The 16480-nt window shown below is 42.9% G+C and overlaps 1 protein-coding gene across 1 annotated transcript; it reads right to left on the reverse strand.

Annotated features, from left to right (window-relative positions):
* Window positions 1-410: 410 nt before the first annotated feature.
* On the reverse strand, window positions 411-14408 carry LOC121571915 (leucine-rich repeat-containing protein 3B). Its single transcript, XM_041883709.1, has 2 exons — window positions 14065-14408; window positions 411-2684 (listed from the first exon to the last, which is right to left on the reverse strand). The coding sequence occupies exon 2, from the start codon at window positions 2481-2483 to the stop codon at window positions 1662-1664; it is 822 nt and encodes a 273-aa protein (XP_041739643.1). The 5' UTR covers window positions 2484-2684; window positions 14065-14408; the 3' UTR covers window positions 411-1661.
* Window positions 14409-16480: the final 2072 nt, after the last annotated feature.

Below are 16480 nucleotides of genomic sequence, written 5' to 3' on the forward strand. Positions count from 1 at the left end.
GCTCTCTCTCTCTGTGGGATGTTTTAGTGAGCCCATGTCACTGTGATGCAAGTGAAAGCCATTTAAACGAATGACAGCTGCAAATTTCATTTCTCACATTGCTGGGGATAGAACTCTACACACAGTGATATTAAAGGCAAGGTAAATGATGCATGCATCTATCTTCATTCTGAACGCAGCATGGGGGCTGAACAGAAACGGGATGTTTGTGTTGAAATTATTACAGTCTTCCCATCGCCAGGTTAGTGACGCTGAGGGTGCGTCACAAATTGTACCCTATTCTCTACATAGTACATTACTTTCCACTAGGGCCCATAGGGCTCTATGCACTATATAGGGAATAGGGTGACATTTGGGACACTGAGTATTTCTCCACTTTGGCTGATAGAGGAATCTTTGTGTGAAACACATTTCTATGAATATGAATATTTATTCTATTTCAGGAAGCATAGACTGAGTCATTAAAAATCATAGCAAATGGGTTTTGTGGAAAAACCAAATGCACAGTATTGTTTTTGGGTGTTGTTGTGTATATGTTGTGTTAACATGTAACACAAAACGCTTGTTCGGACTCAGGACTTGAGAACTTGGACACTACTAGGGTACCGGTAAATCACATGACACACATACGAAATCACTTGAATCTACTGACTCTTTTGGGGGTCATTTGATTTGATATCTACCCAAAACCATTGTGCTACGTTATCTGACCATCACAAATCTACTAAGTTGCAATGGATCAACTTTGTCATTTCAAGACAACAAGAACATACAGTACAGGGACTTGACAAAAATGAAGGAAGAAATGTTTAGTCTTTTTACAGTAGTTTTTCAACATTGGTGATGTCATGATCATTTTAAGAAATCATTGATTCCAATATTTCACATAAGGAAATTAAAGGTACGTTTCATGATTGATGTTTGGGGCCCGTTATTTGTTCAAATTAAACAAAGCACAGAACACTCTCTAGATCAAAGGCCTGTTATCATTACCTTACAAAAATGTTGTCCAACAAACCATTTCTCCAGATTTTGCTCTAAAAAAGACTTATCAACTTATCAAAATGTAAACCTGAGATTCAGATTTTCAAAACCATCTCAGAACAGATCTCAATGAAGCCATCTGTGGTACCCCCATAGACTATACCCTTCTGTTACTGTGATCTGAACTAACTGCTGTTGTCTATGCACATGTATACTGTGCATTCAAAAATGCTTGACTTTAGATTGGCGTCTACTAACAAACACTAATGTTTAAGCATTTCTCCTCTTTAAAAATTGGGCTTTCTCAGTGTTTACCTTTGTAATTAACACATATTGGGTGTGAAGCTTCAAATGCAAGGAATCAGGTTTAATCTATCATGATTTCTTTTGAGTACATCAAAAAAACATTTTCACAACAGAAGACGTTACATCCATCTTGAAGTTTGGAATCAGTTGTAAACACTAGAAATGTGGGTCCTATATCTCCGGGTTTAGTTCTGAACTTCTGCTGGTCATGCATAGAATTAGAATCAATTAGTCATTCTAATTCTAGAACTAATTAGGCAATCTAATTCTATCGTATACAGTCAGTTTTCACTATAGTGATGTCATTTCTCACTACAGGGATCACACTGGAGTACTGATGTCTGATAGTGTCCAGTAGTGATGATGTCATGTTACGCCACAGTACTGATGTCCTCCACCTCGTTTGGCTTCACAGGCTTGCTGGGCAGCGACTTGAGGTACTCCAAGTGTCGCCGGGCATCCTCCTGGTTCTGCCGTACATAATACACCACGTAGGAGATGACCATGGCGAACCAGCCGAACATCGTCACCAGCATGGCGTAGTCCGTGGTCCTCTTGGCCAGGTTACACAGGTCTGTGTCCACTGCCAGGAAATGGCGTCCCTCCTGCTCCTGGAGCTCGGAGCTCCGGCAAAGGACGCGTGCAGCCGCTTCGTGGTTGTGGGCCATGCCGCCCAGTGCCTGCTGCAGGGTGCAGTCACAGTGCCAGGGGTTGTCATCCACCAGGACCCGCGCTTTGAGCCGGGCGAACGCATCCTTGTGCACGCTAGTGATGCGGTTGTGTGAGAGGTCGAGGACCTGCAGTGTGGCCTCCACGCCACTGAAGGCACCCTCCCCCAGCGTCTCCACAGCGTTGTGGGACAGATTGAGCTCCCGCAGCAGCCTCAGGCCCCGGAAGGCGTGGTCGGGGACGGCCATGATCTGGTTGTGGTCGAGGCGGAGCACGGCGGTGTCTGGAGGCAGGTCCGGGGGGATCTCTTTGAGCCGGGACCCGGTGCAGGTGACATTGAGGCCAAGGAAGAGCCCCAGAGGCCCCGGGCCGAGGTGGAGGCCCGGGTCGGGTCGGGCCCGCTGGCAGACGCAGCCCTTGGGACACATGGAGGCAGAGGGGAAGCACAGGGCCATGAGGACCAGGCTCTGGAGGAGCAGGCACATGGGGATGGAGCGGGACAGCCACAGGTCCAGGGGAGTCATACTGGTGGGGACCACCAGCCCTCAGCATCCCGCCAAGGGACAGGGACACCACACCACTGGACTGGCCCAAGGACCAACAGACCGGCCACGGCTCATACCAAACACTCCATACTGGAGACTGATGAGCCTCCCCCAACACACTCACGGCCTGTTCAGGCCTAGCAGGTCCTGCCACCAGTTGAACTCATGCTATAATCACACCTGAAATAAAAACAGATAGAAGCATTAAAAAATATTAAAACTGCTTAATGGAGGACTATAAGTATTTTGAACTACTTTTCTAGTGTGGACCTTTTGGTTTTTGCTGAACAGGAGCACCACGGTGTGTAAGTGAAAATAAACCATTGATTTACTCTGTTGTATACACATCATCATAATCTCACTGTTATTGATAGAAACGATATTGCACGACTTGTTCTATTTATGGCATACTAGGCTACACGATAAAGTTAAGGTGCAGACCTGTTGCACCCTCTATAACCACTGTGATTATTATTTGACCCTGTTGGTCATCTATAAACGTTTGAACATCTTGAAGAACAATCTGGACTTAATGGCCATTTATTGGCCATGTACTCTTATAATCTCCACGTGGCACAGCCAAAAGAGGACTGGCCACCCCTCAGAGCCTGGTTCCTCTCTAGGTTTCTTCCTAGGTTCCTGCCTTTCTAGGGCGGTTTTGCTGCAGTAGCCACCGTGCCTCTACATCTGCATTTATTGCTCTCTGGGATTTTAGGCTTGGTTTCTGTATAAGCACTTTGTGACAACTGCTGATGTAAAAAGGACTTTATAAATACATTTGATTGGTTAAGCTAGGTTAGAAGAATCACTGTCCTTAAAAGAACACATCTTTATAAACACACAGTCTTTACTGAGACGTGACGATAAGCATGGACCTGTGAATCCTCCTGTCAATCAAACACTAGCCAGCTACAAACTATGTTGTGTATTTAGTCAATTAACCTTATACTGCAGTGCGCTAAATCAAGGACACAGAGTGTTTCTTGGTAGTGTTAAATCAGGGTCACACTGAGCGTTTCTTGGTAGTCTTAAACAAATCTACTTTGAAACAGTATACACCTCACACACATGGTTATGGGCTTAAAAAAAGAAGGCACCTGTATCATTTCAGACATAGAGATGAAATGTGTTCAATTTTGAGTTTGCGTCCCAATATTACACTTTATATACATCACAGAAGACTGAAATTTAACAAAACCGTTTGACATAGAAACACCAGATTTTCGGCGTTTAATATATATATTAATAACATTCCACCCATGAGGCCACTAGAGGGCGATTTGGAAATTTGACTGCAGGAAAGGGTTTTAAGAACAGATTCTTATTTACAATGACGACCTGTGAAACATATACATTGCCTGTTGTGACATGTACATTTTATTATCTGTGTAAGAGTGAGAATATAGTACGTACACAGTAATGGGCAGTTAGAGCGGACAAGGGAAGCGATGTTTACTTACGTTCCCATTCATGACATGATCAGTATTGTTAGTAAAAAAACACACACCTGCTCTATTGTAAGCTTGCGTACTGTGGATAACAGCAACACATTGTGTGCGCTCCAAATGGCACCCTATTCTCTATGTAGTGCACTACTTTTTACCAGGTCCCATAGGGAATAGGGTGACATTGTGTGATAAGTGCTAAGTACAGTGGAGTGCAGCAGGCTGGTTATATCACGCCCCCTTCATTCTCCCTCTGGCACACTGTGTAATGTCACCTTCTCAAAACAGATCTTTGTCTGCAGAACATCACATGGGGAAGACACAGCACAGGGTGAATGTGTGGAATTCACTTACAGTACAGGAACTCTACATTAACTACATTAACACAGCCCTATTCAATCACAAAAATGCTAGGCACCTTTATTCAGCCATAACTGTATTTTCCCCATATTGAGAGCCTATCTATCCTGTAGTCTGTGTAAGTCAACTGTACAATACAGCCCTATTCAATTATAAAGGAGCTATGCGCTTATTTTCTGTCGTATGACTTTCCCAATATCGAGACCCTACCTATCATGTTTATAAACACATACTAACGTGTCTGTCAGATCTCCCTGAGGTACTGATAAAACACATTCATTACCGAGCTCGAACAGGAAAAGATCTAAAAAGTATCCACTTAGACATATGATTAATTCTGATTATACACAGCTTTACTATATTGCCCAGCAGCTTGATGGGAGAAATTGTAGAACGCTCTAGAATGCAATGATTGTTAATGGACATGGGCGTCTCCCCATATCTGGGAAAAGAGATACTAACAACCATAGAAATAATAATAACCTAGTGTGAGGGAGCGGCTCTATCTCTCCCCACAGCTTGTGTTGTTCACTAGATCCTATGATGACGAGAGAAAGAGAGAGAGAGAGAGAGAGAGAGAGAGAGAGAGAGAGAGAGAGAGAGAGAGAGAGAGAGAGAGAGAGAGAGAGAGAGAGAGAGAGAGAGAGAGAGAGAGAGAGAGAGAGAGAGAGAGAGATGGAGAGAGATAGAGAGATATTTAGAAAGGGAGAGAGCGATGGAGATAGGGAAGCATCTGTGTTGACTGTCTGAGGCCCAGTCTCCCCTGGGAGCACCAGGCACAGCTCAAAGATATGACAGAGAGACTAGAATAGAATAGAATAGAATTTATGTTTATTTATCCATTTCAGGGAGGGAAGCATCTGTGTTGTCTGAGGCCCAGTCTCCCTCAAGTGAGTCTAGGTTCAAACGCCAACTGCCAAAAAGCTGAATTGCATGCAGGCATGTCATCCACCATCCGCAAGTAGAAAAATGGCAAAGCAACACAAGTGACAGTTGGTATCCGCGGTGATGAGGGATTTTGAATGCATCATCTTCAGAGGCCCTTTGGAGGGGAGAATGTAGGCTATGTGTCACTGGGAGTGTGTGAGCTTTGAGGCCTTTCAAGTCCAATGACTGACTGACTGAAGTCATACCATAATACCCAACAGTTATTTCACAGTAATGACCTGGCTGAATTCAGCTGCTGGCCCTCTTCCGTCTCTGGTCACACTGCAGTGTCAAAGGTTTTTCACATACAGGGTTGAAATGGGCGCCTTTTGAATTCTATAATTGGCCAAATGTTAATTTATATGTAAATGTTGTGTGTCCACAGTCCACTAACAACTAGCATACAGCCTCAGCTGCGACAATTTCTATTTTTGCCACCACTTCAATTTTCTTTTCACAAATCAAGAAGGACATGATTGCTCTGTCGTTCAGATTCAGTGGAACCATTAAGACCAGGGGTGTCAAAGTCAAATGGACGGAGGGCCAAATAAAAAATTTAGCTACAAGCCGAGGGCCGGACTGTTCGAATGTTCATTGAAAAATTTTTAAATGACGCATATAGTCTAGTGAACCTAATTGAACCTACTGAAAACCTAACAAATATATTCCAATATGATCAGATAAATAAAGCAATATTTTCTTATGGCTCTGTCAGTAATCTTTAATTTTCAACAGACACAAAAGACAAATTTCCTTTATATAAAAATCCCCATAACATGAACATTAAATGAAAGAAACCGGTATTCAAGGCACCATCAGTAGCCTATATTTTCTATTTTAGCAAAAGTGGGCTAAATTTACTTCAAAGAAAAAAACAATAATAGCAATTTTCTATCATCCACTCAACTGAAATATTTTTAAAATATAATTGGATTGAAATACAATAAAATAAAGTGCAAAAATCTATTAATCAAAAACAACACTTTGTTTAAGGAGAAGTAACATGCAGTGAAAACAAATATTAAACTTTAACTTTTAAACTTGAACTGAGTAAAAACTCTAAATATGTGATTGCACAGTAATGTTCACTTGTTTGAGGTTGAGGGTGATACTTGGTGGTGTCCCATCTTTTCCACAAGTTCATCAATGTTCGGGGTAAGGCTCTGAGCTGAGGAAATCCTCAGAATTGAGTGGAGGTGTTCAGCAGTAAGTCGACTTCTGTGTGATGTTTTGTTCAGGTTCATCAAAGAAAACAGTTGTTCACACAGGTATGTGCTGCCAAACATAGACAACGTTTGAGCAGCCTGGATGTCACACAGAAAAGCCATTTCACACAGAAACATTTCGTCTCGGAGTTGTGTTGTGTCTTTCCCTTTGCTGTCCAAGAACAGACAAATCTCCTCACGAAGCTCGAAACATCTTTGAAGCACCTTTCCCTGGCTTAGCCATCGCACCTCTGTGTGATAAGGCAAATCACCATGCTCCGTTTCTAACTCCGTCAGAAATGCCTTGAACTGGCGGTGATTCAAACCTTTGGCTCTGATAAAGTTAACTGTGCGCGTGATGATGCTCATTACATGCTCCATTTTCAAGGCTTTACCGCACAACGCTTCCTGGTGTATGATACAATGATAAGCTGTCAGCTCACCTGTCGCGTTTTCCTCTTGCATCTTTTCCCGTATCTTCGCCACCAGTCCGCTCCTGTGTCCACACATCGCAGGTGCTCCGTCGGTTGTCAAACCCACGAAGTTTTTCCCAAGGCAGCTCCATCTCATTTACACATCTTGACACCTCTTCATACAAATCATGCCCCGTAGTTGTGCCATGCATAGGACGTAAAGCCAAAAACTCCTCTGTCACGCTTAGGCTGGAGTCCACTCCGCGGATGAAAATTGACAACTGGGCAATGTCAGAAATGTCGGTGCTCTCATCCACAGCCAAGGAATATGCAATGAAATCTTTTCCCTTTTTCACAAGCTGCTCTTTTAGATTGATGGACAACTGGTCTACTCTCTCGGCAATGGTGTTTCTGCTCAGACTCACATTTAAAAAGAGTTGCCTTTTTTCTGGGCAAACTTCGTCACAAACTTTAATCATGCAGTTTTTGATGAAATCCCCCCTCCGTAAATGGCCGGGCTGATTTAGCGATCTCTTCTGCCAAAATAAAACTGGCCTTGACAGCAGCCTGGCCTTGTGATTTGGCTTTTTTGAACAGAGCCTGTCGAGATTTGAGGCCTCGTTTTAATTCCTCTGCCTTTTGTAGCCTTTGTTCCATGTCCATATTCTTGTTTTTGTCCGCGTGTTTCGTTTCATAATGTCGTCTCAGATTATACTCTTTCAGTACCGCCACACTTTCTCCACACAGAAGACACACAGGTTTTCCAGCTACCTCCGTGAACATATACTCCGACTCCCACCTTGTTTGAAACCCCGGTTCTCAGTGTCCACCTTCCGTTTTGCCATTTTTGATGGGTATCTGAAAGTTAATTTTACTGTGATGCTGACGACTGCTGTGCCAATAAATATTGAAATGAAGCAGCCTACTGCTCGGTGCGTCACCGTTGCATTGTGGGAAATGTAGTATTGGTGCGTGTAAAAGATCTGCGGGCTGCCGGCTTGCTGCGGTCTGCGGGCCGGTTCTAATAATAAATCAAGATCATCCCAGGGGCCGTAAAAAACCTTCTCGCGGGCCGGATGTGGCCCGCGGGCCTTGACTCTGACATATGTGATTAAGACCTTCATAAATTGAATAAAGTCCTTACTTTTTACATGCAGTCGTTATATGATCATATTGGTTAGCAGTATGGTTTAGACAATTTTCAAAATCTAACCAATTACAGATGTAGGATCTTAATTTGAGCCAGTTTGCTACAGCATGAAAATAATCCTGCAGCAACATGAAATGTTGAATTATTATGTGGATAGGTAGGGGATAATACATTTTTTGTTAGGGTAAATCAAGTCTGACATTTAAAGTGGAAATCACAAACTTTAGAAGCCTTTTTAAACCTTGAATACACTACAAATTTGCATTTCCTTCTGTGCAGGAAAATTCTCAGCAACAAAAGAGTGATCAAATTAAGATCCTATATCTGTATCATGTCATCAATGTTAACTTTGATTTTTGTAAAGTAAATATCTGTCATCATATGATTTTAAGGGGTAGAGGCCGGGGAGTGGATTGGGGATAGAGAATAATACAACCTTTACATTTTTTACATTTTTTACCATTACATTTTTTACCTTTACAAAAATCTTATTTTCAAACGCAACTAAATTGGTCTGCAATCACAATCTAGCACGCACTCTAGAACTGGGAAGGGCTCCCAATCAACTACAATCATGCATGAGATTTGTAAATAGCACTTAGGCTATGTAGTGGCTGCTCAATCATTTTCTCCCCCATGTTGTTTCTCACCTTGTAAGAGCTTAGCTTTGACTTCCATGGATGTCAACCAAAGCTTACAGGTAAAGCTAATTCCTATGACAAATCTCAACATGGCAGTAAGGATCAATCATTAAGTAAATAAAAATAAATACAGCTATAACTATTCTACGTTAAGTGATATTGAAGCCATCCATTGCAAAACTGTCAGCCTGGAAGCATTAGCCTGAAGATGAATGAATGGTCAAGAGTTCAATGAAATAGCTCTTTGATATGACCCCACCATAAGGTCAGAGAAGAAATAATGTCCATTGTTCCATTACTATGCATTTACAAAACAATTACTAGAATACTATGTAACATCAATGTTGTTACTGTAGTAATTACAGTGTTACTACACAGGTATAAGAGCAACTTGATTTACACCATCATTGTATTAAGAGGAAGAGTGATTAGATTGGTCCAAGACTTAGAGTTTAAATGTATTTTGACACACCATGACACTATTTCTATCATTTACCATAGGATATGGTCATTATTTTACTTAAGTTACATGTTCCTGTCAAGGCCATATTTATGGGATAGCATCACCCTGAAATTCAACAAAGATGTGGGTTGCATCCCAAATGGCACCCTATACCATACATAGTGCACTGCTTTTGACCAGAGCCGTAGTGCACTACATAGGGAATAGGGTGCAATTTGGGACATAACCTTAGACCTACAGTGGTCTAGCCTACTGTGTTTTCTTGACGCGTACAGTCCCATATCACTTGATACATTTTGTGTTAATCAAATCAACATTATTATTAAGGATGAACCATTTATGCAAATAGTCTTGAGCTGCATTGAGGGATTTTGAATTACAGTGCCTTGCAAAAGTATTCATCCCCCTTGGCGTTTTTCCTATTTTGTTGCATTACAACCTGTAATTTAAATTGGATTTAATGTAATGGACATACAGAAAATAGTCCAAATTGGTGAAGTGAAATGAAAATAAATAAATAACGGAAAAGTGGTTCTGGCAGACATATCAGTGTGGATGACGGATCACCACCTCAAGCTGAACCTCGGCAAGACGGAGCTGCTCTTCCTCCCGGGGAAGGACTGCCTGTTCCATGATCTCGCCATCACGGTTGACAACTCTGTTGTGTCCTCCTCCCAGAGTGCGAAGAGCCTTGGCGTGACCCTGGACAACACCCTGTCGTTCTCTGCTAACATCAAGGCGGTGACCCGATCCTGTAGGTTCATGCTCTACAACATTCGGAGAGTACGACCCTGCCTTACACAGGAAGCGGCACAGGTCCTAATCCAGGCACTTGTCAACTCCCGTCTGGATTACTGCAACTCGCTGTTGGCTGGTCTCCCTGCCTGTGCCATTAAACCCCTACAACTCATCAAGAATGCCGCAGCCCGTCTGGTGTTCAACCTTCCCAAGTTCTCTCACGTCACCCCGCTAATCCGCACACTCCACTGGCTTCCAGTTGAAGCTCACATCTGCTACAAGACCATGGTGCTTGCCTACGGAGCTGTGAGGGGAACGGCACCTCCGTACCTTCAGGCTCTGATCAGTCCCTACACCCAAACGAGGGCATTGCGTTCATCCACCTCTGGCCTGCTGGCCCCCCTACCTCTGCGGAAGCACAGTTCCCGCTCAGCCCAGTCAAAACTGTTCGCTGCTCTGGCACCCCAATGGTGGAACAAGCTCCCTCACGACGCCAGGACAGCGGAGTCACTCACCACCTTCCGGAGACACTTAAAACCCCACCTCTTTAAGGAATACCTGGGATATGATAAAGTAATCCTTCTACCCCCCCTTACCCCACCCCACCCCACCCCAAAAAATAAATAATAATAATAAATAAATAAAACATATTGTAAAGTGGTTATCCCACTGGCTATAAGGTGAATGCACCAATTTGTAAATCGCTCTGGATAAGAGCGTCTGCTAAATGACGTAAATGTAAATGTAATGTAAATGTTCGTGCATATGTATTCACCCCCTTTGCTATGAAGCCCCTAAATAAGATCTGGTGCAACCAATTACCTTCAGAAGTCACATAATTAGTTACATAAAGTCCACCTGTGTGCAATCTAAGTGTCACATGATCTGTCACATGATCTCAGTATATATACACCTGTTCTGAAAGGCCCCAGAGTCTGCAACACCACTAAGCAAGGGGCACCACCAAGCAAGCGGCACCATGAAGACCAAGGAGCTCTCCAGACAGGTCAGGGACAAAGTTGTGGATAAGTACAGATCAGGGTTGGGTTATAAAAAAAGATCTGAAAATGTTCCATTATTAAAAAATGGAAAGAATATGGCACCACAACAAACCTGCCAAGAGAGGTCCGCCCACCAAAACTCACGGACCAGGCAAGGAGGGCATTAATCAGAGAGGCAACAAAGAGACCAAAGATAACCCTGAAGGAGCTGCAAAGCTCCACAGCGGAGATTGGAGTATCTGTCCATAGGACCACTTTAAGCCATACACTCCACAGAGCTGGGCTTTACAGAAGAGTGGCCAGAAAAAAGCCATTGCTTGAAGAGAAAAATAAGCAAACACGTTTGGTGTTCGCCAAAAGGCATGTGGGAGACTCCCCAAACATATGGAAGAAGGTACTCTGGTCAGATTAGACTAAAATTGAGCTTTTTGTCCATCAAGGAAAACGCTATGTCTGGCGAAACCAAACACCTCTCATCACCCCGAGAACACCATCCCCACAGTGAAGCATGATGGTGGCAGCATCATGCTGTGGGATGTTTTTCATCAGCAGGGTCTGGGAAACAGGTCAGAATTTAAGGAATGATGGATGGCGCTAAATACAGGGAAATTCTTGAGGGAAACCTGTTTCAGTCTTCCAGAGATTTGAGAATGTGACGGAGGTTCACCTTCCAGCAGGACAATGACCCTAAGCATACTGCTAAAGCAACACTTGAGTGGTTTAAGGGGAAACATTTAAATGTCTTGGAATGGGCAAAAATCCCAGTGGCTAGATGTGCCAAGCTTATAGAAACATACCCCAGGAGACTTGCAGCTGTAATTGCTGCAAAAGGTGGCTCTACAAAGTATTGACTTTGGGGGGGGGTGAATAGTTATGCACACTCAAGTTCTGTTCTTTTGTCTTATTTCTTGTTTGTTTCACAATAAAAAATATTTTGCATCTTCAAAGTGGTAGGTTAGTCTAGATAATTTTTTACATGTAGGTAGGGGTAAAGTGACTATGCATAGATAATAAACAGCGAGTAGCAGCAGTGTAAAATCAAAAGGGGGGGAGCGTGTCAATGTAAATAGTCCAGGTGGCCATTTGATTAATTGTTCAGCAGTCTTATGGCTTGGGGGTAGAAGCTGTTAAGGAGCCTTTTGGACCTAGACTTGGCGCTCCGGTACCGCTTGCCGTGTGGTAGCAGAGAGAACCGTCTATGACTTGGGTGACTGGAGTCTTTGACAATTTTTTGGGCCTTCCTCTGACACCGCTTAGTATATAGGTTCTGGATGGCAGGAAGCTTGGCCCCAGTGATGTACTGGGCCGTACTCACTACCCTCTGTAGCGCCTTACGGTCGGATGCTGAGTAGTTGCCATACCAGGCGGTGATGCAACCGGACAGTAGGCTCTCGATGGTGCAGCTGTATAACTTTTTGAGGATCTGGGGACCCATGCCAAATCTTTTCAGTCTCCTGAGGGGGAAAAGGTGTTGTCGTGCCCTCTTCATGACTGTCTTGGTGTGTTTGGACCATGATAGTTTGTTGGTGATGTGGACACCAAGGAACTTGAAACTCTCTACCCACTCCACTACAGCTCCATCGATGTGAATGGGGGCATGTTCGGCCCTCCTTTTCCTGTAGTCCACGATCATCTCCTTTGTCTTGCTCACGTTGAGGGAGAGGATGTTGTACTGGCACCACACTGCCAGGTCTCTGACCTTCTCCCTATAGGCTGTCTCATCAGGCCTACCACTGTTGTGTCGTCAGCAAACTTAATGAGGGTGTTGGAGTCGTGCTTGGCCACACAGTCGTGGGTGAACAGGGAGTACAGGAGGGGACTAAGCACGCACCCCTGAGGGGCCCCTGTGCTGAGGATCAGCGTGGCAGATGTGTTGCTGCCTACCCTTACCACCTGGGGGCAGCCCGCCAGGAAGTCCAGGATACAGTTGCAGAAGTTGTTAATCCCAGGGTCCTTAGCTTGGTGATGAGCTTTGTGGGCACTATGGTTTTGAACGCTGAGCTGTAGTCAATGAACAGCATTCTCACATAGGTGTTCCTTTTGTCCAGGTGGGAAAGGGACGTTGTGGAGTGCGATTGAGATTGCGTCATCTGTGGATCTGTTGGGGCGGTATGCGAATTGGAGTGGGTCTAGGGTTTCCGGGATGATGGTGTTGATGTGAGCCATGACCAGCCTTTCAAAGCACTTCATGGCTACCGATGTGACTGCTACGGGGCGGTAGTCATTTAGGCAGGTTACCTTCGCTTTCTTGGGCACAGGGACTATGATGGTCTGCTTGAAACATGTAGGAATAGTCTGCAAGTGTTATAAATGGCATGGCATTTCCCAAACAAATAAACCATGCACCATGGTAAAGAATCTGATTTGGGAGTTCTAAACTTTTTTAGGTAGGCCTATATGTTTAAATGTATGCCTTTCCGTTTATCGGTTATATATTATCATTCTGATATTACAAGATGTTATTATTATAGTATGAGTTTTCATATGATATAATGAGTGAGTATCAGATAAACAATTTCCATACGAACACTAAAGACAAGGACACCCTGCTGTTTGAGCCTGCTTGTCACCAAGGTGAATTCTTTCCTATAGCGCACTCCGGGGCTCAACCGTCAACAGTTAACCCTGCCCTGGAGCTCCACGGCCGAATGCGACGTAACCTACTATAGGTTTCCCAGCTCCCCTTTCTGACCGGCGCAGCTGTTGTTTTCTACATGGAAAAAACTCACTGCCATGAAACTACTTCATTGCGGCATGCATGTAAAGATGACACCCCATGGAACTATGTTATGTCCAAATATTTACCAAGGACATAACAGTAATGTTATTGCAGGCATCCTAAAATAACATTATAATATCATTATTATAACAGGAAAATAACAGTATATTCGACATACCTACAACAAACAATATTTGAGTGATTAGAAGACATGGATGAGTCTGTGAAGCAACACATTGAATCGTCACATGACATCGTTTAATAATCATATTAATTTAAAACATGGTGGATATTGAAATCACCCCAAAAACGGATATATGACTACCCCAACTCGTCTATTTCCCTCGTTTTTTAAAAATCTGACTAACAACAATCACCATCATAAAAGAAAACGAAATGTGGAAAGCCAACATGAAATGTTTTCCATACATACGTGTGTGTGTGTGTGTGTGCTGCGCGTGTAGCGGAGCAACAGGCGACATACGTTTCCATTCTTACCTGCAATAAAAACAACCCCTCTCAATTCCATACGTTGACATTCTAAACGGATCGTTCCAACCCAATCTTCCTTCTGCAGTTGTTTCCTATCATCGTCAAAAATGTTCGAATGTCCGCAGTTGAAATTCACATTGTTGCAATTGCTTGTTGCTGCTCAGTATAGAAAATGAAAGGAATGTGACTGAGCTCGAGCTGGTAAGGGAGGGGTTTGCGAGACAAGAATTGGCGGCGACGGTGTTTACCCGGAGCGCGCGCAGGGATGATTGAGAATGCACGCGGCGGTCAGACAGACAGTAGATATTGCCGTAGTGTCTGTTGGGTTCTTCTGACTAATTCAATCCACTTGTAATAAGGCACTGCATCTCAGTGCTAGAGGCGTCACTACAGACCCTGGTACGATTCCAGGCTGTATCACAATCCGGCCGTGATTGGGAGTCTTATAGGGCGGCACACAATTGGCCCAGCCTCATCCAGGTCCGGGTTAGGGTTTGGCCGGGGTAGGCCATCATTGTAAAAAATAATTTGTTCTTAACTGACTTGCCTAGTTAAATAAATACAAATAAAAGACTGTCTTAGCCCGTTGAACTAAAGTCTCAACATTAGCTTGGGGAGCTAATGCAAGTCTTCAGATCTCAAGCAAGATTATTCATCACAAGAGTGTGGTTAGTCGAACCACCTCCGCTACACCTTATGTATAACCCCCCAACATATGTTAATTAGAGATAAATAGCCATCTATTTACATGTAACATTCCTTTACTCATATTAAGCAGTTAGTCATCAGCTGAGGTATATCAACCACACACAAATCATCCAGTGATTAATTTGAGTGGGTCTAGCTGCCTCGATGACAAGGTTATGTTTTGTTACAGTTATTTGCATACTGAGTGGCTAATTATTTACAGCCAATAAGCAGTTATCTGATGGATGATTTAGAGGGGAAAGAATTATGAATGGTTAGGTATATCTCTCAGGCCATTAGCCTATTTGGGTGACCACAGCGATCAAACTCTGCATGCAACACAGATAATATTTATAACCCTAACCCTAATCCTTTACAGTATGACTTGAGATGGGAAAGGGGATACCTGGTCAGTTACACAACTGAATGCATTCAACCGAAATGTGACTTCCGCATTTAACCCAACCCCTGCCTATAGTTCCTCAATTGCCATGTAATGCCTACCAATACATTTGCAATGTTTAAGTCTGTATTCAAGCAATCATTTTCTCAAGCCTGTCATTTCATATATACCTGAATGGAATATATTTGTCAGTTTTCCACTGTCACAGGGATTTTCTGCAGCAACCAGCAGCCTCTCAGCTTAACTCTGTTAAAACCTCTTAAGGATCGGACCCTTTTTTCAATTTTTTGCCTAAAATGACATACCCAAATCTAACTGCCTGTAACTCAGGACCTGAAGCAAGGATATGCATATTCTTGATACCATTTGAAAGGAAACACTTTGAAGTTTGTGGAAATGTGACATTAATGTAGGAGAATATAACACATTAGATCTGGTAAAAGATGATACAAACAAAAAAACATGCATTTTCTATTTATTTTTTTGTTCCATCAACTTTGAAACGCAAGATAAAGGCCACAATATAATATTGGAGTTTAGGCGCAATTTAGATTTTGGCCACTAGATAGCAGCAGTGTGTGTGCAAAGTTTCAGATTGATCCAGTGAAGCATTGCAATACTGGACTATTTTGTATAAAGTCTGCCCAAATGTGCCGAATTGGTCAATTGATACATTTTCAAGCACATAACTATAGAGAACATACAAAAATGATATGGTAATACAAAATGTAAGTTTACACACTCCCAGGAATGTCATACATGATAGATCATTAGCTTATACACTAGCTTTCACACATCTAGATGGCAGGGTGGGGTGGGTGTGGAGACAGTAAGGGTTCAAACTGTAGAACCCAGTTTCTACATTTTAATATAGAAATTGATTTTATCAAACAAAACTATGATACATTTTATCTCTGGGACCCTCAGGATGACAAATCAGAGCAAGATTACTGAATGTAAGTACATTATTTACCTTCAGAGGTGAATGTATCAAACCAGTTGCCGTGATAAGTTTTTTGTTGTTGTGCACTCTCCTCAAACAATAGCATGGTATTTTTTCACTGTAATAGCTACTGTAAATTGGATAGTGCAGTTAGATTAACAATCATTTAAGCTTTCTGCCCGTATAAGACATGTCTATGTCCTGGCAAGTTTGCTGTTACTTACAACAGTCATGCTAATCACATTAGCGCACGTTAGCTCAACTGTCCCGTATACGTGACACCGATCCCGTGGAGGTTAACTGAACCTGTATAGTAAAACTTGGAGCACATCAGGACCTGTCCCTTTCAACACAATACAATCTGCTCAAAGTGTATACAGTATATCCCC

This window comes from Coregonus clupeaformis, chromosome 8 (genome assembly GCF_020615455.1).
Source record: "Coregonus clupeaformis isolate EN_2021a chromosome 8, ASM2061545v1, whole genome shotgun sequence".
NCBI lineage: Eukaryota > Metazoa > Chordata > Actinopteri > Salmoniformes > Salmonidae > Coregonus > Coregonus clupeaformis.